This window comes from Thunnus albacares, chromosome 22 (assembly GCF_914725855.1).
Source record: "Thunnus albacares chromosome 22, fThuAlb1.1, whole genome shotgun sequence".
Classification (NCBI taxonomy): domain Eukaryota; kingdom Metazoa; phylum Chordata; class Actinopteri; order Scombriformes; family Scombridae; genus Thunnus; species Thunnus albacares.
Genome location: NC_058127.1, coordinates 7,136,424 through 7,159,881, shown reverse-complemented (window position 1 = coordinate 7,159,881; position 23,458 = coordinate 7,136,424). Strand labels below are relative to the sequence as shown.

Sequence of the window (23,458 nt, the reverse complement as noted above, 5' to 3'; positions counted from 1 at the left end):
AAACACGTCTTCAGACAGAAATAATCATCATGCAGCATCAAAACGCTCCAAATAAATAAGTATCTTCATTATCCTTTAATTCATTAATTGACCAGTGTATGAAATATCCATCAGGAGTGTCTATAAATGGCTAATAGTCTATTTATGAGCATATAAAACAGAGAAAATCACATTTCAAGAAGAATAACAATCATCAGTTTAATCTATAATGTATTACTTTATGTATTGATCACTGCAGGGAAATGTTACATGTGTGTAGTAACTGATTTCATGCAATAAAGATGATGTAATCAATCACATCGTGGGGGGGCAACATGAAAACATATGTGACTGTAATCAGCTCTGGTTCAGGAACATAAAAAAATGGTCCATTTAACATAATTGCAACGTGCAGTCACAGTTATTCAACAGGGTTATTAACTTTGTTTATTTTTGTTTAAAACTCAGCTGATGTTTCTGAGATTTGAAGTTAAAGCAAATAAGATTATTTGCCTCAAATATTATAAGAAGTTTTGTCATAAATACGAAGGCACTGCTCAGGATGCTGATAAGAGAATATAATGGATCCCTAAATTATTGTAATTAAATGTGTTATGTTATATTAATGTTGTGGACTCTGGTGTCTACTGTTTTTGTTAAACATACCGAAATGTCATAAACTGGTATTCAAGCAGTTAGTGAGACAGCATGCAGGAGTTTTTCTTATTTTAATTCGAGTTGTGTTTTAATCTGATGCAACTGTTGCATATTTAGTTGTTTTTTTTTTAAGACATTTTTGCCCGAAGCAACTTCAGAGCAGTTTAAGGTTTTGTTTCTTGCTCGAGGACGCAGCAAGAGTGTAAAAAGAAATAAACCTCGAAACAGAAAGCTTTATATATTATCTTCCCTTCACCTCCAGTCAGTTAATTTAGTTTAATCTTATAGTTTTTTCTTAATGAGCTCAATAAAATGCATCCAACAGATTAGAGCTGCAACGATTAGTCGATCAACAGAAATTTAATCGACAACTAATTCTGATAATCGATTTATTTGATTTTTTTTTTCCTTTAATTTATTTAATTTTCTGGTTTCAGCATCTTAAATGTGAATATTTTCTGGTTTCTTTAGTCTTCTTTGATAGTAAAGTTAAATGTCTTTGGGTTGTTGATGCAAAACAAGACATTTTAAGTTGCATCTTGGGCATTTTATAGACCAAACAACCAATCGATTAATCAAGAAAATAAATGACAAATTAATTGATCATTTAAAAAAAAAAAAGAAGTTTTAGTTGCAGCCTTACAACAGATGACCACAAAAGCTTTGAATAAGACGTCTGTATGTAGGATAAGAGCATGAACTTCCTGTTTATGTACATTTTTTGAGCAGAAATCTAAACTTTTTACAACGAGAATTCCCACTTTATGAGTCAACATAAGCTAATGAAAACTAATGGAGCTGCTTTACATTAAGTAAAGATTTTGATATAATTGTGAACTGATAGAACATATTTCACAACATTGATAACATAACTCTGGTAAGTGGCTGAATGATAGAAGAAAGTCTGAGGAATGAAACGGAAAGACAAAGTTTTCCCATCGGTCTCGAAATAAATGAGACTCTGACTCATCCTCTTACAGCTGTCTGGACTGTAGCAGCTCACTGTTTACATATCTGACGACGCACACACTCATACATACATGCAGTCAGCTGCAGAGCTTCATCTTGACGGATGAGGCAGCGCGCTGGCGTTGCCGCTGCGTCGCGTCCTGAGCTGTGACAGATTGCATACACAGTAGGAGTAAAGGTTGAAATTAATGGGTAGAAGAAGATGAATAGCGGAGGAGGAGAAGCTGCTGTGAGGACATTCAAAAGTTATTAATGTTTTTTTTCTTCTATAAACGCAAATTAGGAGCAGAGGAGCAGACCTCACATGTCTGAGTGTGACGGAGAAATATCGTCCCAAAATCAGAGAGAGAATGGAAAAGCTACTTACACCTGCAAAGCATTTTAACAAGTAACAGATGGAGCCGAAACAGCTGCAGAAAAATCTCCAAAAAACATAATAATTATTAACTTTTGTTAAAACATTTAGTGATTCTCCAGAGTTGCAGTTTGATTGATGTCTGTGGGAGCAAAACACAAAAATACATTAATTTTTAGTGTATTTTAGCTTCATAATAGTATGAAAATTAGTTTACTTTATACTATAATTATGTAGTTTGGAGTTATGGGTGAAAAAGTTTTTATCTTTCTTATTTGAGGCATCTAAGAGCAATTTGTGGTGAATTACATCAATTTTTCAGTAAAGTTAAATAAAAACTATGTATTATACCTAATATTTTCATTTCATTGCACTATATATAAAGTATATTTCTATATTTGACTTGTCAGACTTTCACTCTTTCAAGAAAGATTCAGAGATTCTCAGTTTTAGAGGCTTAAAAGAGACAAAACTGCAGCAAATACCAAATAAGGCTTCACCCTTTTACACTGTTTAAACCTCACTTTAGCTTGTGCACCTTACTTGTTTCTGACTGAATAAATATCCTCCCAATAACCGAACCGCTGGTTGTTGGAACGCAACGCCGCTATAAATTCCTCTTGACGCTTGACGTCCCTCCAGAAACTTTGCAGTTCATAAACAAGTGATTTATATTTTCTGTGGTTTCCAGTTCTTGAGATATTTATTGGATGGCAACGTCAGGATGAGTGACACAATCTGACTCCTCGCGTTCTCTGCTCAGCCTCCTCGCCTGCCGTCCATCTTTTAACATTCTTTCCATTTTCTGCTGCCACTGCTCCTCCATCTTTTTTCTTCTTTCTCCGTCCTCTTGCTCGCTTCTGCTCGAAAACTTTCTTTTCTTCTGCAAGTTTGAAAACTTAGCATTGCCAAAACCAGACGTATAAATGAGTTTTTACCATCTAAAAGCTGATATTTCCCTTTAGACACAAAATCAGCAGCTTATTATGTTGAAGATTCATAATTATTCCTCACTTTTTTTCAGTTTTTGTCCCTAAAGATAACATTATGAACCAGTAGTCGACACTTTATTTTACCAAGCAAATATACATGTTGTTTGCATCACCCCTTTAACTCTCTTTACCTTGCAGGGCGGCCTGTCAGTCGACTCCATTTCCGACCTGGTAGAGAGTCAGTCTCGCCTGTTGGAGGCTCTGCAGCTCTCCCACCCAGCCGAGCTGGAGCTGAAGAAGTCACCTAGCACCGGCTCGTCGGAGGGGAGGACTCAGACCAAACTCAGCCTCAACCCCATCTTCAGACAGGTGCCCCAGGTGCTGGAAAGATGCTGCACTCACATCGAGAACTATGGTGAGCCACAGGGGCTTGAAGTCACTTAATTGTGCCCCCTAAAAAAAAACCCCAATACTTAAATCTAGAAGCAGCAAATTCAGATTTGTGTTAAAGTAGTGAATTAATGTAGAGAGAAATTCAAGCTCTCCGATGCTGTTGATGCTACACTGTGCTCCGTTTTGTGTCCCCAGGTCTTCAGACTGTGGGCATTTTCAGAGTCGGGAGCTCTAAGAAGAGAGTGAGACAGGTGAGGACACTTCCTGTTCACCCACATCCGCTTCTGTCAAGTTTTTTTTGTAATTTTAAACAATAAAAAATACAGCTGAATGAAACGGACCAGGGTGTAAAACTCCAAAACCATGACGCAAAATATAAAAATATCTAAATATATCTACTTCGGCGGATAGTATATTAAATAAAATCTATACAGTATATGTTCTCAAATTGTATTTTGACCTTGAACATTTGATTTTAAGCTTTTGTCACTCCTAAGAAAGTGGTATTTATAAAAACAACACCTGGGAAGGGCGAGATAATTTATTTTAAGGCCAGTTGAGGTAAATTACCAACAACAACCAATAACAGATACAATAAAAAACTTAACGATGTGTGAGCAACGTCAAAAAAAAACCCAAACATGGACAAAATATGTTACGAGAAGTCCTGAAAGTTGGACGTTTACTTACTGAATAAAGTTTGTGTGTTTCTCTACAACACTTATGAATTTGTACACTATTAAAAAAAAAGAGAGATATAACACTATTTTACATTATTTTGCAGAATTTATCAAATGCAAAGAGTAGCTGTGTCACCTCATTGGACAACAAAAGTAATAAACCATGTAATAAACAAAAAGGACAAATACAACACAGCAAAAAACCACAGATGAAATGACAAAGACAAAATCAAAAAGACAGAAATAAAACTCAAGTCGACACTGAAACACTGAAGCTAGAACCAAAAGCCCACACAGGCCCCGAGAGAGCATTTTCAACATATTTTCAACATAAATGGAAGTAATAGGTATCCAGTAAACTAAGTTGATATATTTGATTCTTGAAGACTTGATTTAGAGTTAAGGTAAGTTTAGGTTAAAGTTAGGATAAATCACCAGGAAATGAATGTAAGTCAATGTAATGTAAACGCGACTGTGTGTGTGTTTGTGTGTGTGTTCCCTAGCTGCGGGAGGACTTCGACATGGGGGTGGACGTCCAGCTGGATGAGGAGCACAGCGTCCATGACGTGGCGGCGTTGCTCAAAGAGTTTCTCAGAGACATACCTGATCCTCTGCTGCCCAGAGAGCTCTACCCCGCCTTCCTGCACGCCAACCGTACGCGCACACACAACTTTTATACATGGACAAAAACACAATACTTGGCAACTAGAGGACATAAGAACAGACATATTGTTGTCTTCTAAAGTCATTATGGGTGACATGTTTGCAAACATTATTCAATTTGGAGGCGTGTTTCTGTCCAAATGATGAATATAAGTCCAATATTCACTCTGTTTTAGCTCTGTTTTTGGTCTCCACCAGCTCCAGAGGGAAATATCTGGCTCTTAAGCTGCTAAATGCTCCACTATCCTCACTATAGCTAGTCACGTACTGTATCTGTCTGCTGTTTGGTGCTTGGCAGGCAGTGGGTTTTAAGAGCTTTGTTTTGCTGAAATCAGCTGCCTACTGCTGTTTGACACAAGGTTTACCAGAGCAATGAAAATGAACTAAAACAGTAATGTGTCTTAAAAAAAAAAATTTGAGCTAAAAGAGGCTAAAAAGCTCCACAGAGCTGCAGAATTGGGGGTTAATTTTCTGTTCATTTGCCACTCTGAAATAGCCCTTTATTTTTATATAGAAATTAGTGTTAAAATACTGTATGAATTAGTGGAGCTTTTACAAGTAACTGAACACCAGCTGAGAATTTTGTTTTTGTTGACCTTCAGGCCCCATTTACACCTGATATTAATGAGATTTGTATCTGGATACATTATCCGGATAATACCATGTGATCAATGGGTCTTTGCATTTACACCTGGTGTTAAAATGTGGTCTTGTTTTCTCAGTTGTGCCATTCATTTCTCTTTTTGTTGGAATATTTTATTTTAGAATTCTCAAATATGCAATAAACAGTACGACTTATTCCCACTAAAAACTCAGTAATACAATACACAGGTAACAGAAAACAAGCAAGTGAAAAAAAACACAACAAAACACAATTCCTATGTCATGACAGACCTCAACCATTGTACCTGGACGTTAGTATTGGCCTACGTTGGAGCCGATTCAAAGGTTACATTACATTGAGCCCACAGTTGACAGAAGCAATGTTTCCATGTGTTTAATAAACGGCTGCCAGATAAAAATAAATCTTTAAAAATACATCACTGTATCTGTTTTTGAGGGCATACAGTTTATCATTAACTTCCAAGTTAATGTAATACATTTTCTGGAAACAGCAAGAGTTCAAGTTTGTTATGTTTCCTAGGAGACGGGTCTGGGTCTAATGGGACTGGTACATCCATAATTTTAGTCAGCGTGTCACATGAGTCACACCAAAATGCTGTGACTTTGGCATATTGCCTTGTGCAGTGTAACATTGTGCCCTCAGTAATGCCGCATCTGAAACACATATTGGAGATTGTAGGTTTGTAGCGGTGTAATTACTGAGGGGTGAAGTAAAGCTGATGAAGAATATAACAATAATAATTTTTATTTATATAGCACCTTTTAAAAACAGTTTACAAAGTGCTTTGACAGACAAAGCAAAAGTAGTACAATGCAAAGCAAAGACACAACACACACACAAAAAACAATAGAAAGCAATAGAGAGATGATAAAAAAGATTAAAAGACAATACGAAGATGCTTGAAAGACAACATTAAATAAAAGTAATTCCAAATGGGTTTTAAGAAGTGATTTAAAAGAAGTCACTGATTCTGCGAGCCTTATCTCCTCAGGCAGGTCGTTCCAAAGTTGAGGGTCCCTGATGGCAAAAGCACGGTCACTCACTGGCTCATACGAGGTCAACATATCTGTTATGTAGCTTGGGGCCAGACCCAGAAGTGCTTTAAAAGTGATCAGTAAAATCTTCAAATCCATTCTAAAACAAACAGGGAGCCAATGGAGAGAAGCCAGGATTGGGGTGATGTGATGTTTTCTGTTAAAACCAGTTAGAAGCAGAGCTGCTGCTATTCGAGTCAAGTCATATTTATTTATAGAGCACAAAAACAAGTTGACCAAAGTTCTCTACAGAACAAAATCAAGCAATAAAAACAGAATGAAAGACTAAAAACTATATATATAACATATAGCACAAATCAACAAGCAAAGCTTTCAAGTGGATCCAAATGCTAAAGAATGAAAGTGCATTTTGAGGTTGGACGAGGAATCAGTGGTGGTCCAAAGTCTAGGGGCTGCACAAGCAAAGGCTAGGTCCCCCCTGGGAGACAACCAGGAGCCCCAGGTCACATGACCTGAGAGTTCTGGAGGTGGGGGGCTGCCCATTTAGGGCTTTATTGTAGTTGACCAGCTTGAATCGGGCATTTACAGTGGCAAACATGCTGTTCTGACATAGATCACACGATAGGTCCTCATCTATAGTAATGTCCAAGTCAGATTCCCAGCTCTCTCTTGACTGATGTATGTTTTGTTTTGGACGTTGATTGATCAATTGGTGAATATACCTGGCTAATAAAATGCCTTGAGCCTATGAAGTGCCTCATCCAGCCTCGTCAGGTCAGGTAGTGTCAGCTGCTCAGAAGGCTCTCAGATGCAAATAACAGAAGATATTCGGTTGATAGATCATATTTCTCTTTTAGCAGTTCAAAGGACATGAAGATGCCATCACTATAACAGTGCTCCAGGTATTTTATCCCTCCATCATACCAGAGTTCAATTTTATTATCAGAGATCATTGGTATGAGTTTACTTTTCCATAAAGGTGTTTCAGGTGACAAATCATTCCTCACTCCAAGGATTTTATGGACTTCATACCATGATCTAACCAGCTGGACAGTAAATGGGATTTTGGTTTTGCAAATAATACTTTTTGGATTCCATTTCTATATAAAGTCACTTCCCACGTCTTCATCAAGGTCCTGTAGTTCACTTTGTGTCCAGGAGGGGGCAGAGTCCCCAATAGTTTTGAAATTAGGGAGTCACCCATATTGTAGTCCCATGATAACCTCTCAAACTCACCCTGGGTAGTTTACGATTCCAGATTGATTCACTTACGATTGTGACATTCATTTCTAAATCACTTTTTGCAAGGGAAGACTTGTAGCTGCTTTAACCACCTCCAAATGTTGTCTGACTGTTCAGATCACAATCACATTTACACCTCGCATTAACATGTTTCTCCTCATGCAGATAACGTATCCTGATACAGATGTTAACACCAGGTGTACAAATCAAACTGAAGATCTTCCTCTCTGTGTGTCTCTGCAGTGCTGAGAGGAGCAGACCAGCTGCAGTACCTGCAGCACCTCCTCTACATGCTGCCTCCCTGCAACTGCGACACCCTGCTGCGCCTCCTCACCTTGTTACACACCGTGCAGAGCTTCGCCCAGGACAGCATAGGAACCAACAACGAGGAGGTAGGCAATTGGAGTGTCATAGACGAAACGGCTCCTGTGTCGTGACGTATTTCCGAGTGAAACAGGACAGACAGGCGGGACGTAACATCGGGAGGAATTTGATTTGAACGTTGAAATGTGGGCCGCTAAAAGTTGAAGATTGATTGATGGGTGGATGTCATGATATTATTGGTTGAAACTGGTTGGTTCAAGCTTACGTCAGGAGGAAAACATGATTGGATTTTATATAAGAATACAAAGAAATTGACTTTTTGTTTTGTTTTTTTGTCATATATTGTTAAATAGGGGCACAATATGACCAGATGTGATCTAGAAGGGTTAAAAAAGGCAATTTTCATTTCATCTAGACTTTAAAAAGCTCATTTTGATGGTTTTGCATGTTTTAAAAAGCTCTATACACCGTATGATTTTGACTATCCCGGATAAAACATGGGGAAATCTTTGGGGATCAATCCAAAATGGTGGTCCTAGATCAACCATAGAGGAAAACAATATAAAAACAAAACATAAAACACCCAAACAACAATATCACAGTAAAATAGAGTAAGATCCCAGTTTACCTCCTGTTCATACTGCTGTATCTCCTGTGGGAGATTGCTTCAAGATTGCCGTTATCACACAGTGTTTCAGGGTCTTTATCAAGAGACTACAACCAAGATTTGAAAGCCGTGTTGCAAAAAACCACTGCAGTCAAGTTGTTGTTAAAACCAGAAGACAAATACTAAGAAAACATGGACGCTGTGTGAAGGACGGTTTGTATTTCTTGCATTTCTCACAATAAAAGGTTGACGTCCAGCAGCAACTCTAAAGTGTCAGATGTTAGTTTCCTGCAAGAACTTCAACAATCTCACATCTGATACGCTTTTGAAAATGGTCTGCAATCATAAATTAATGAACATTGTACTAGTGGTGTGCCTGAATACACAAATAGTGGGTTTTATATGAATATTTATTTCTTACAAATGTTTAAAAAATTATTTGTTGGGGGTGTTCCCCAGAGATAAAGCTGAGCTACTGACACAAGCAAAGTGCTCCCAACGGACTCTCCATAACCTGTTGTTCCCCTTCTCCTTTCCACAAAGTTAGGTTGTAAAAAATAGGCAATAAATGGAAAGTGCAAAGCAATAATTGCCTTTGAAGTTCCTCACTACACATCGCACAGTTTGCTGTCTCTGTGTTATGGATGTATAAATAGGTAGAGGTCTGTCTGTAATGAGGCAATGAGTAAAGTTTTAGCTCAGTAATCAACGCAGTCGTCTATGATCTGGGAGACTCCAGTTCAAGACCCGACGTGGGGACCTCCTTCGTAAGGTAGTTTATTCATGAACACTTATTGTAACACTTTAATTTTCTAAAATTAAAAGTGTCAAAAAAAACAAAAACAGGATTTTTAAGCCTCTTTCCACTTTTATTCGAATACAGATACAAATACAAATACTGGGATCTCTGCACATCCCTACATTGTACTTTAATAAACTCCTTTAAACGGTCTTTCCTGTAGATAACTTGATTTAAAACTACCTAAGTCACTGATTCAATGACTCTCCGTCCAGATCAACGGTAACAAGATGACGGCTGCTAACCTGGCGGTGATCTTCGGGCCCAACCTGCTGCAGAGGGAAAGAGGAGACGTGAGTATTCACGCGATGGGAATCGAGGACAGCACGGCGATCATCAGCGTCACTCTGGTGCTCATACAGAACTACAAGAGGCTCTTCACGGTACGACAGAGCACAAGATATTCACACTTATCATCTCATCGGTTTAAATGTTTACCTCAAAACAAGTGTCTATAAACAGCAGGAGAATGAACTAATATCAATGGTGTTAATAGTATTAAACGGTTAGTTCATGCAATTATTATATGTACAAATATTAGGAAATAAATAAGGATAATCTACAAATCTTTTACATTTTTTGTGGACTTTTACAGAACAAATCAAGCAATAATAGGACACGAAAGTGAAAGGGTGTTGTTGTTTTTTTCATTTAAACTTCAAAATACACATTTTAAGACAGAAAGTAAAGCACTTTTAGGTGCACCGTACACACAAACAACTTTACAAAGTTATGTCCTTTAGTCTAAACTGTTAATCTTAAAGTCCACTTCACCAAATCCGGCATTGCTTCACTCACTTTTAGGTATCGTTACGCAGGAAGGTAGTTATGATTTCAGAAATACTGAGATCAGAAAGTTCAGACTAGATACCAAAAATACATCTATAAAATATTTTAATTATCATTACAATTGCTCGATTATATTTCTGTAAATATGTAAAGTCTAAATGCAGTTTCAGAGCCAGAAGAAAATGTCTTTTGGGGAAATTTCTTGGTCAAATTTAGATACATTTATTCTAAAAGTACAGAAATCAGCTTATAAAATACTCACCATGTGTTGGGTTTTTTAACTTATGAAGTCTAATCTCCCCTCAGGTCACTAAAACCCACAAACACCAAGTAAAGTACAGAGATTATGACCTCAGTGTCTTCTGCTACTTGGTTGAAAAATCAGATTTTTAGTGATATTTCAGCTCCGCATTGATGTGTGTGTGTTCCTCTAGGTATCTGCAGAGCTGCAACAGGAGGTCCTGATGAGTCTGATCCAGACGGACCCGGACATCATTGACTATCTGCTGCGCAGGAAACTCAGGTAACCATGACAACCACTCAATCCAATCTTAAGAGAATCAAATCTACTGTCTTTAACTGTGGTTAATGTCGATCGTCTCTCTGTGCAGCGGGAGTCATCTGACGGTGGACAGCAGTGAGACGGGGGGTCGTCGGGATACGGGGGCGTCTCTGGACTCGGTCGGGGCCTCCAGCGGAAGTCTGTCTCCGCTGGAACCCCCCTCGCCTCTCTTCCCCCCCGACGGCAATGGCGGCGAGGGCAGCCTGACCAGCGAGGTCTTCCTCAACGTGCTCAAACTGAACCAGAGCAGGAAGCGGCAGGAGACGAGATACGGTACAAAACATTTATTAATGTTATATGTCTGTATTTTTTTCTGAGGATTTGGGGACCAGAAGTGTATATTTATTAGACTTTGTGCTTTTAATATACATAGTTAAACTCTATAAAACTTAATAAAAAAATTAAACTCTAATTCTTAGTGAAATATATCTTATAAAACAGCTTTTAGATCATCATGTAGGGAAACTCTGGTACACAAAACTGTTTTTTTTTAATCAAGATAATAAGTCAAATGCAAGAGTTGAATTCATTTTTAAAATGATATAACAGGTGCTAATTGCAACATTTTGAGACATTGAGCATCAGATTTGGATGGTGGACGTTGTTCTTCGAGAGTAAAAGGAGCTTTCAGAGGTTTTGTAGAAGAAGTTAAATCAAAAGCAAACAGAGAGCAGAGAGCAACAACTGTACTACAGTAAAAGCTTAGAAATGTCCTAATATTGGAAAAACTGATTCCAACCACTGTAGCTACAATTAGGATTAAAAAACATAATATTTAAAGCTGATCCCAGTGTTTTTTTTACCACCAGGGTTTCCAGAAGTGTAAATCTGGCAGCATAGAGACGGATTTAAAACCATCTAGACATTAATGTTAGGAAATAAAACCTCTATTTTATTGGTCTGTTCCTAATAATTTCCAAAGAAGTTTAATGGAAACAAGTGTGCAATCTGGTACCAATGACAGAGGAAAGTTCTGAGACTGATATTTTTAGGGCTGATTAGGGCTAATTAATTATTATTTTCATTATTGATTAATCTGCCAATTATCTTCTTAGTTAATTGGTTAATCATTCGGTCTATAAAATGTTGGCTAATTGTTTAGATTTAGATATTTTAGTTAATTCAGTTGTGTTGAGTTTATAAGTTCTTGATTTTCAGAGGAATTTCCTTGAAAGAAACATTTCATTTACATAAAACTTGTACAATTTTTTTTATAAAACAGTTAAACTATGAACACTTGTTAAATGTGTTAAATAAAAACTGAAGATTCTGCTTCTCTTCATCCAAATACATTGACTGAATGTTTCTAAAAGCTTTATAACATGAATCAGACCTCATATGGACTTTTTCAGTGTTGAAATGATTAATGCAGCAACAGCACCACCTAGCTGCAAACATACAACATTGGAGAAGTTGTAACAATAATAATGATAATAATAGTAATAATAATAACATTCAGCACAGTTTTTTTAATATTAAGTTTTTTAATATTTTTATTTATGGGAGAGTTGTGGCTAAAACGGCTGCAAAGTTGTTTTACAAACACAGAACCAAGAATTAATGGGAAAGTAAATATCACATGAACCTTCTCAAATTTTATCAATTTTCTGCAGCCATATAAATGTTTCATTGTGTTTTACATTTGTTGTTTTTCTCATTTTTAGAAATGTCTAAAAATAGGGGGTAAAAACAATCTCCTGTTGCTTTTCACTGTCTCAATTCTGTATAAATAATTGTTTATTCATTTTCATCTTGCATTGTTCGACTGTAGAGGCTCCTTCAGTTTCTTGTAGTCAGGTGTGTAGGAGGAAATGTATAATAGGCAACAGAAGACACTGTCCTTCCACCTGCAATTAACTTTATTAGAAATACAGAGTTTCAGGTAAAACTGAGGTACAAATAACATTTCAGACAGATGTAGTCAACACCTGCCTAAGTGAGGTCTCATCGTCCCACAGTCTGTGAGCATTTAGCCTATTAGAGGCACCTACCAATCTATAATCTATAATGGACAGTAACAACATCAATTTATATACAAACACTGAATAATATAATTAAAGTTAAAATCATCTCATTCATAATGACAATAATACTAGGCTAAAGGTAAATCTCAGGGTAATATTAGCGTAATTTCACTGTTTAGGCTACGACATACATTTACCTCTAAACAGGCCCAAAGTCACCACAATACAACATTTAAATAACCACTTTCAATTATATGTTAGTAGGAATAGAAGAAAATTTAAGAAAAAATAAACATGCTGGTCTTACGGCTAATCTATTTAAGTCACAAATACAATAAATTATAACAATTTAACGATAAACCTTAAAGTGTACAATATATGTTATGCACAGAATATTAAAAAATACATGAAAAATTAACCTTCATGACTTCATTCATAGCTTCAGTAACATCAGAGACTCCATCTGAAGACTGTAGACGGCTGACACGCACCTAAATAATGAACAATTTCCAGATACAGTTGTAGAATATTTCTATGAAATTTCTTTGATTTACACAAATTAATCTGGACGTCATCTTTCTACACAGAGATGTGGTGTTTTTATCACCAGAATAGAGGAAAACCTTGTGTTATATGTCCAACCTCACGCATAAACTGGCCCCAAAAAGAAAATAAGTATCATAAATTTAAGTATTAATAATGACTGATTACTGTTCGAGTTTTTTACTTTTATTACTTTACATTTCCACACATGGACTCAAGCATTTCCTCCACTGTCATTGTCTGAACACAAAAACCTGCATCCCTTGTTTAATTTACAAAGACACCATAAGAATAAAACAAACAAAAATACATTTAAACACCTAAAGTTCAGGTTTGAACTTCTCCTGATGTTGATCCTCCAGGTGAAATCTCTCCAGGTAAATCCATCCGCCACATGCGTCAGTTCCACTCCCACCACAACCTGCTCAGCCTGGCCCAGCCCTCCTGCTCCTCATCCTCCACCTCCAGACTCCACGGTCCAGACCCTGACACCCAGGACCGCAGGGGCCCGCTGGGGTCCGCGCTGAGCTTCACGCTGGGCGGCGCCGGCAGCGGCAGCTGCTCCAGTCTGAGCGGCTCCAGCGAGAGCAGCATCTGGGTGAGACAGACGCCGCAGGAGGAGAGCAAGCCGTCGCCCGCCGCTAACTTCTGGGACTTCTTCACCGGGAAAGGGTCGAGCTCGGAGACGATGGTATGATAAAGGGCGAGGATGACAAGGATGAACATGAAGAGGAGAGAGAGAGAGAGAGTGTGTGTTGCTGTCAGAGGTCAAAGTTCCAGTTGCTGTTTTTTTTATAAAGGTATTAAGATTCAATAATACTAAACATCAACTGTTAAAATTGTATTTCTGGGATTAAATGTGTCGACATGACATCAGATTTAAGAATCCTGAGTTTCCTACCAGAACTTTCAACTTTAAGAAACTTCCTGTTGCAGATTTTCCTGTTGGAATTTGAAATTTTCCACTTTTTTTTTGGCATCTCTGGAACACAGCGTGTATATATATGTGTGTGTGTGTGTGTGTGTGTGTGTGTGTGTGTGAAGTTGGGACACAGAGAGCAAGAAGAAAAGCGAGAGACGAAGAAGAAAATGTTTTCAAAGACAGTTTGGACTGATGTCGCTCCATCAGAGACACGGACGTCAGTAATTGAAGGAAAAGTGACAAAATGAATCTTTGTATGAGATTATCTGGAAGAAGATGCAGTAATAATTGCAATGTACATAATATGTAAATAATGTATTGAGAATTTTACACACACACACCCCTCGTCTACTACCTAGAACTCCCTAACTGTAGCTGCATGAACTCTACTAACACTTTATCTATTCATATACAACCCGTTTCAGTTTCCCTGCAATAAGCTGCATCCACTGTAAATCTAATATACAGTTCAACTTAACGCTATTCAACAGTTATAACATCATAATGCTGATCAAGTGTTCAATATTGACTGAATAAAGAAGACGTGATGAAATAATCATATACACACAACATAGCTGCAAAACCGTGAGAAAATACAGTTTTCAAACAGGTTAAATATTCTGCTTCTTTTCCTATTTCAGCTCATTTTTACTTAATTTCATCAGTTATTTCAAAATGTCCCTTTTCCGAAGTTTGTTTGTTTGTTTTTATCTATGTTTTAATGCCACTTCCCCATTCAGGCACAAGCAACAGAGACTTTGTGATGAAAATTATGAAATTATGAAAATTATGGATAATTTCACAATTTCATGGTTTGTTTTGTCTGTAAAACGTTCACTTGAGAAAAAAAAAAGAAATTGCCCTTTTTTTTGAGTTATTGAGATAATTATCTTGGAAATTCTGGGAAATATTTTCATGAAACATAAAAATTCTGCTATTTTTCTAAATTAAAGATAGACGAGACAAACACACCAGACTGCCTACAGAGCTACCATAATTACCCTACTTTAGGCGCAACGAAATTTGATTTTGAGGTATCTCATTAATTAAAAAAAACAGGGCAAATTTTTTTTTTCTCAAGTGAATGCATTACGGTTCCGTTATTTATTTCCTGTATAACTTTTGGGCCCCTATATGACACCATCCAGTATTACACAATAAAAAAAATAACGGTTATTCAGGCCAATTTGGTAAAATACCTGTAATTTTCTGCAGCAGAGCTTCTTTTTTCGTTAAAGAAAAATGAAAAATGTGAACATCTACAATTGCAAACTACAAAATTTGCAACTCCGTCTGTGGAGAAAGCTCCAAAAATATTGATCATTTTGTCAACTACTTTTTCCAAGGTCAAGAATTAACTTTCAAGCTCTATCTTGATGTTTATTTTTTTCCTATCAGGCTCATCATCTCACAATCCCTGATATATCATGTGACCCCTCAGAGAGATCCGCTTGGGAACCACAGATCTAGCTTACATAGAGCATTTCAATGTGAAACAGTCACTGAAACAACACTGAAATAGTGAAAATCCATACTAACAGCAATGTCATACAAGAGTTACGTCCCTTTAACCACAAGAGGGCAACATTCACCACACCAGCGAACCCTCGTATTGCTTTCCTACCATCTGAGGACTCATATTATCTTGGTCAAGTATGTAGATAAATGTATTAGGTTTGGGAATAGTGCCAAACAACTAGAAGCACTACTGTACAGATGTTTGTTTCTGGCCTCTTTTGTAGTAGAAGTCAATGTTTCTATTGTTGTACAGAGATTTTCCTACTTCCTAACGTTGCATTTCTTCACCAAAAACACAGAAATTGTACAGAGTCGATCCTTCACCTCAGCAGGTGAAGTTAAAAGTCTCATCATTTCTTTTGGATTCCTTGTAGAACAAAAAAAAAAAAAAACTCCAACAAAAACAAGCTATATTTTGTCTTTTTGTGAGTGATGCTTTTTCTATATTGCTGTAAAATCCTGCAGTGGAATCCATCAAGATGTGTTAAATGTACCACCTGCTGTACCTGCAGAAAATTAAATGTCAAACTGCCTCTTTTGTGTGTCGTTGCTTATTGTGTAATCTGCCGGGAGAGAGAAGAGAGACAAAGAGCGGGGAAATAAAAGACTCTTTTAAGGGTTTTCAGGGAGTTTTTGGTTGTACTTTTGGCAGCGCAGCAAGCATCTGAAAAAAAATAATGTGAGTCAGAAGACAAAAACGCCCTCTGGGAGAAGATGATCTCACAGAAAATACGCAGGCAGAAAACTCTCTCCTTTCAACTTCCAGTGTCTTCCATTTAGATCTGTTTTCAATATTATGATTGCAGCTATTTGTCTTCCCCTGTTGGGACATAAAATACAGTAAAAAAAATACACAATCATACTTACAGTCTACAAAATGAAATCTGCCTTTAAATATATCTTACAGTACTTACCTTTCAGCAGGAAACTTCTGTTCAGTTGCAGGATCGGATTTCATCCACCGGTAAGTAAATCTCCGTTAACTTCATCACAGATTATGTTGTTAGTGTGGACTTGAGTTGTGAGCAGTGCAACCAAAAGACTGATTTTTAGTTCTCAGATTGTTTCATTTAAAGGATTTTAGAAGCCTTGAAGAGATACAAGTATCAAAGCATTTTACAAATCCACAAAATAACCATAATTTTGTGTAAAAAAATGTATTTTTCTGTCTTATGCCTCAGATTTATCTTGAGATCTTGAGACTTTAAGCTTCCATATTTGTTTAATGTTTAATACATTTTCAGTTGGTTGAAGATAAAGATACAATTCTCTAGCATTGTTCATTATTTTGTGAAATTACATGTAATTTAGTGGGTAAAAAATACTTAAATTTAACTGAATGAATGTGATAGTCAGTCTCAGTTTTATACTAATGCAATAAACTACTGTATAACACTTCTGTACATTATATGTAATGATGTTAACTGCACTGTTTTGGCAGGTATGATGGATGGCACGGGAAATTTCTGGTGTGGATACAAAACAAATAGAAGGTAAAAAAAATGTTTTTGTATTCAGAGTCTTCACCTGCACCTCGTCTGCAGAATTTTTCAGCTGGTAGAGCAGCTTTTCTTTATTTATGTTGCACTGTGGGACAACAGTGTGCATTGAAACTGCAAAAAAAGAGCAACTTTTAAGTATTTTTAGTTCTCGTATTTATAGTTTGAAAACTCAAAACTCCGAAAAGGACAGTCACTAGTCTGATTTACAAGGATCTACAATATGCTAAAGTGAGAACATCTTTTTCCAATATGCTTCAAATATGTTAAAGGATGAAAACATGCAATATAAAATTAAACAAGAGAATTTTACATCAGTGAAAACTACAAGTTCCTCTTTTGCTAGTGCCAACTTGCTATTTAACGGACGACTGTTCCACAATAACTCACTCAGTATTTAAAGAGAGCATGGACCACTGTTATGTGTAACAGCACGAGTTCAATGAGACAAATTCAGTAAATACTGACTAATGTTATTTTGCATCACCTACAATTTATTATTGATTATATTGGCTGATAAGATCACTGAAGCTCCTCTGCTTCAGATGATGGAAACTGCCGATTGGAGCCATTACGGGGGAAAAGATTATTATTTAAAATCATGTAAAATGCAAATCAAATTTCAAATATTTTTGCAGAAATCTTCAACTTTTAAGTCACTAATCGATTTGTTGATTGACAGAAAATTAATCAGCAGCTAATTTGAAAATCAACTAATCGTTTCAGTCAGTTTTCAAGCAAAAGTGGCAAAACATTTTTATGGTTCTAGCTTCTCAAATGTAAAAAAAGAGAAAAACTTACAGTGTATTACAGTATAACAGACTTATTTCTTTGGGTTTTGGACTCTTACTTGTGCAAAACATGACATTTTGATGACGGCATTTTTCATAATTTCCTGATGTTTTACAGACCCAATGATTATCTAGAAAATAGTGTAATATAATAGTATATATACACAGCAAAAAAATGGATAATCTGCCCACCCATATAGTCCTGAAAATGTAAATATGAACATGTGCAGACATAAAAAGAGACGAGACAAAGACCAGATCCAGATCATTCCATCATTGAAACCAGCTTGTGTTTTATTTCAAATAGTTTGGACACTATCAGAACCAGCCGTCATTCCCAAACTTCACTGCATCTACATGTATTCAAGAATGAACTTCAGACAGCAGGATGAGCAGCAGCAGCCCCACAAATACAAAAAAAACACAAAAGACGGATTCAATTTTTCGTTTTGATTGGTTAATCTCTTTTTGGCTGTCAAATTGTGCAATTTATGACCAATTAAGTCTTCAGAAAGGACTTAACCACCTTGAGTTTTTTATTTTTTTTTCACCACAGTCTGCAACAAACAAGATTTTTTCTGTTTTCTACGTTCTCCATAACTAAATATTCTATGCAAATCAACGCCAAAACACAAACTTACTTTCTTACAGTTTGAATTCTGCTTCACAAAACTGCTAAAATATGAACAAATCAAGGAGCTTAAGTATTTTCTGAATAACCAACAGTTGTGTTTTTGCGTCTGCGAGGCTGCTGCCACTTTGCACACAAGTACAATATCGGAGTGTTAATGACACATTCAGTCACTCTTCGCCCGTCACATAACGGGTTCAAAACATTTACATTCTTGGTGAGTCTGTAAAGGGGGGAGTGATGTGGACGACCGGAGCCCTGAAGGGACATTTTCAGAGAATAGGACTTAAATTGTTAAAGGAAAAATCCACCAATAGTTATACTTCTACTGGCTGTCAGTTTGTGTTATTTAAAGTTATTTTTGTACAGAATGCGGTGCTTCATCTGCTCCTGGTTGCAATTTCCTACATTTCCCATAATGCCGTTCTACAAACACTAGGAGAAAGGGCTTGAATTTAATGCTTTCGATCAAATGCTGAACATATAGGAGCTTACTAAGTATCTTGATGTTGTTACTTTCGTATGTTATTGTAGTTGTAAGAAAAAAAAATCAGACATTCTGGTCTGTTTTCAGCAACTTTTGGTGTAGAAACTGATCCGCCTGTATCTTTATTTGCATTAGATTAGAGAACATGGACATAAAAAATTGAGGCTGTAGAAAGAAGCTCTCACTATTTGCTGATGTTTACTGCTGATATTTTAGAGACTTTTTTATCCAAATATCAACAGCAAACACCCTCAAGACTCTTAAAAAAAAAAAATCACAATGTTGACATCAGGATTAATTTGTACTTTGTGAGTCGAGTCTACATTGTGTTTGGAGTAGTGAGTATTACAAGTACCAAGACTTAACACCCAGTGTTAGGTTAGATTAGTAGACTTTTCTTATTATTTGATCAGATATTATCTAAGCTGCATAATAATTTTGTTACATTTATGCTGTATTTTATGTAGGTTTTATTTGAGTTCGTTTTGGATTTTAAACATTTTTGTAGAAAAAACAGCAAAGTGAAATATGGAGCCAAACCAATAATGGATATTTATGGTTTGTACCAATATAAATATTTAAGAGTTATAGAGATATCAATACATCAGGTTTCCTTCTACAGAGAAACATGTTTGATAAGAATCTCTTGGTGACCGAGTAAGTATTATAAGAATTGACGGGAACATTTTACAGTTGATAAATGAACTCTTCAATGCTTTCTAGTGGACAAATTATGTAATGATGACAAACATATGTTTTATAATGGAACGGGGAATGAAAACTTTAACAGTTTCCAAGTTGGAAATTCCCAAACACATTTTTATGTCGACGGTGAAATATACTTTTCTATGTTTTCCTGAATTTTAGCTTTCTGTTGGTGCTCGTCAACGTTATGATTATCAGCACGTCACTGTAAATAGTCTTGAGGTGTGACCGTCTACATTTGATGAGTTATTCAAACTAAAATCAAACATTAAAACTATAAAACAGGCTGAGAGACAAAAAGAAAAACACCATCTGTTGATTGTTTTTTTAATCCTTCATGTACTTAAAAGTGGATTTTTCCTTTAACACAGTGATACACAGGACAGTTTTTGGTCAGTTACTTTCTGCACAGCAGTTTCTGGCAAAGGGAACTTCTAGTTTTTCATCAAAGTATCTTAATGAAATCAGACAAAGCTAATTTACTTTGGGCCGTTTGGTTTAAACTGCCTGTGAAACCGGTTGGGTGGGGCTTATTACTTTAAGCACCAGGCATAATGATTTACTAGCAGAATTAAAATACTTTTTGAGACATAACGCCCACTAACATTTTTGATCTAGGTCTGCTGATTATTTCAAGCAAGCAATTATTTATATTCCAATAATAATATCTGTATTTATGTACACATCAACATCTCTCATCACATACTCCCAAAATTAAACCAAAAATAAATCCTCAAATATCCAGAGCTGCCTACACAACAATGGTAGACTAGTGAAATTAGTAAAATATATCAAAAACAAGTGAAACATCTAAGAAAAATGAGTTAACATAAACATTCATAATAATAATATTAATAGTATTTAAATTAAAAAAAAAAGAGCCTTGTTTCAACACGGGTTTCCAAAGCTTTGTCTAGCCAATAATTTCAACCAACAAGTTCCAGTTTTGGGGAGTGACGTCGTTTCCGTGAAACTGCATTTCATCAAAAACAACAGAATCATAACCAGCTTAATCTGTGGACTTTTATCCTCCAAATGATGCACTTTTTGTGCTTGTTTTTGTTCATTTACACTTTGAATAAATGTAAATTTTTCTTAGAAAGCTTAAAAGGATCAGTGTGTAAGATTTAAGGGGATCAAATGGCAGAAATTGAATGTTTGTAAGTATGTTTTAATCAGTGTTTAATCACCTGAAAATAAGAATTGTTGTGTTTTTGTTAGCTTAGAATGAGCCCTTTATATCTACATAGGGAGCAGGTCCTCTTCCACGGAGGCCGCCATGTTGTACCGCCATGTTTCTACAGTAGCCCAGAACGTACAAACCAAACTTCTCCTACACGCTTGGAAGAGGAGGGTTAAGGGGAGGTGTATTCAGTTGGTTGCAATCTGCAACCTCACCACTAGATGTCACTAAATCCTACACACTGGTCCTTTAAAATGTAAACCCATCATTTGGTCCATATGAAAACAAGTCCACAGAAACTGTCGGTGCTTGGATAGAACTGCGTCTCAAATCATTTCTCATAATCATAAACTATTTTTTTTCCTGACAATCAAAAATTGCAGAACTGAAGGAAACAAAGTGGATCGACCCCCAAAACAGATTCGACGTTGCGTAAAACACATCTTCCTTTTGTGTTGATTAGGTCAGTTTAAGAGCAGCACGGACAGGAGAAGGAAATAGTGTTGACTTTGAAGCCTCGACCCGGTGAATGAATCGAAACGTTTGGGAAACGTCATCTGAAGTCGCTCCCTCTCCTTCTGTCATTTACAGTCGTTCGGCTGAACGACATGTTCATGAATTCGACCACAAACGCCTACGGTCGCAATAAACATCTAACCCCAACTGCTAAATAACAACTTAGAAGAGTTTATGAGTGGTTGGGTTTACTGACAGTGATTTAGCATGACCTAACCCTGATCCAGGACCGTCATACTTTGCTTTATTACCCTGACCATGAAAGGTCTCTTTCATTACAGTCTAAACCGTCAAACCATGTTAAATCAAACACGGTATGATCAGAGCTACCACTGGTGGCCGGAGACCTTTCTCGGTCAGAGTAAATCATGTTGTTTTTCCTCTCACCTCATCAGTTGCCAGAGTTCATACTTTTCACTTCCCGTAACAAATTTTATGAGCTATTCGTTGACTGAAATGTTGCAACAAAACCATGATATCTATTGAAAGCAGTAAAATTCTGTCTCCAATTACCATAAACCGCTGTGGGGTTTTATTGGCGTCTGATAAGCCTTCAAATTCAAACTGGACTTCCTGGATCTTATTTCATTGTCTCACTGTTGAAACATCAAGGAGGAGAACTTTTGCACATCTGCAAATAGACAGGTGTCTATCGGAGATGACCACAATGAGCCGACAATAACTAAACAAAGAACTCCTGCACACTGTCTTCTATGCTTGCAATTAGAGGAGATTTATTGGGAACAATGTTTCGGTACACAGACCTTCATCAGGTTATTAGGAAATAATAACCATCATCATGTTTTTTCCTAATAACCTGATGAAGGTCTGTGTACCGAGACATTGTTCCCAATAAATCTCCTCTAATTGCAAGCACAGATGACAGTAAAGAAATACTTTTTTGGGGGGTTGAACGCCCACTAACACCAAGCCGTATCCGAACTGGATCAGGGCTACAAATCACCCTGACCTCCGTTATTCTAAATAAAAGACGAAGCATGTAGGCGTTTTGTATTTTGTGACGAATGATTGGTTATTAAAAAGTGCTTTTCTTGTCTTAGCAGGAGAGAGAGAGAGAGAGCTACTTCAGAGTATCGAGACGCACCCAAATCCAAATGGTGTTTACAGGTCAAGCAGCAGCAGCCCTATTTTTATTTTACTGTACATTTTAACATTCAGATAATACTTGACCCACTGCCAGGGCCACTCATCTACTGTAGGATATAAACACCTTTTAAAGGCCGCAGAGAGCATGTTTCCATTCACTTTCCATCTGCTGCAGCTCCGTTACGAGGCATGACAGGGACAGAGCTTGTTAATTTGAGACGGGATTCGAGCCCCACATGTTCGTAGATTATTCCTCAAACTCCACACGGATCGTTTATCGAACTATCCAGGAGTGACGTTACACTGGCAGTGTAGAACATAAAAAAAAAAAAAAAAAAATACTAAACCAAGAATCCTATATTTGGTTTCTTTGTGCGTTTTAACAAAAACAATGGAGGTGAAAGAGAAGGCTGTTGCCGATCAGCAGGCTTGAGTTACGGAGTTAAAAGGCTTTTAAAATGGCTCCTGTTTCTCCTCGCCTCAGCACAGTTAAAACCTATTTGTGAGCGTTAATTACACCGTTAATTTCTGACATTTTATAGAGAAAAGAACTGATGTTGTTGCCACGTTGGAGACATTTAACTTCTTGACTTGAAAATCGTGACTATTAAGGCCAACGAAGTCACGTCACAATTTACTAAAATGTACATATTTATTTGTATTTCTGATACGCTTGCTACTAATTTGTTTTTTAACTGTTAATTATTGATATTTCATGTAATGGATTTATTTTTTCAAGCTTCAAAATGTCAGAATGTTAGGATAAACACTTCCTGGAAGTTTTTTTACGTTGGTAGAACATCAGTATAAAGTTTATAAAGAAACCTGTGATTTCTCACACTGGTTAAGGTGGAAACTACAAACGTGTGACATTTTTATTTACAACGATTATATAGAATTTGATCTATTTACTACAACTTTCCGTCAATCGACTAATGAACTGACTTTCTTGTTTTAGCACTAATTTTTGATTAATTCAGCATGATGTGAACAAAAATAGTGTATTACATAATTTCAGAAA

The 23,458-nt window shown here is 36.7% G+C and overlaps 1 protein-coding gene across 5 annotated transcripts in view; it reads left to right on the top strand.

Moving 5' to 3' along the window:
* Window positions 1–16,056, top strand: part of arhgap36 (Rho GTPase activating protein 36) — a 79,643-nt gene extending 63,587 nt beyond the window's left edge. For 4 of the 5 annotated variants that reach the window (XM_044341363.1, XM_044341365.1, XM_044341366.1 and 1 more), the window contains exons 5-12: window positions 3,091–3,307; window positions 3,481–3,536; window positions 4,469–4,619; window positions 7,734–7,882; window positions 9,436–9,603; window positions 10,444–10,532; window positions 10,621–10,844; window positions 13,441–16,056. In XM_044341363.1, coding sequence (XP_044197298.1) covers window positions 3,091–3,307; window positions 3,481–3,536; window positions 4,469–4,619; window positions 7,734–7,882; window positions 9,436–9,603; window positions 10,444–10,532; window positions 10,621–10,844; window positions 13,441–13,775 — 1,389 coding nt within the window. In that variant the 3' untranslated portion in view covers window positions 13,776–16,056. The remainder of the gene's footprint in view (window positions 1–3,090; window positions 3,308–3,480; window positions 3,537–4,468; window positions 4,620–7,733; window positions 7,883–9,435; window positions 9,604–10,443; window positions 10,533–10,620; window positions 10,845–13,440) is intronic. The other variant, XM_044341364.1, reaches the window with a different exon arrangement.
* Window positions 16,057–23,458: the final 7,402 nt, after the last annotated feature.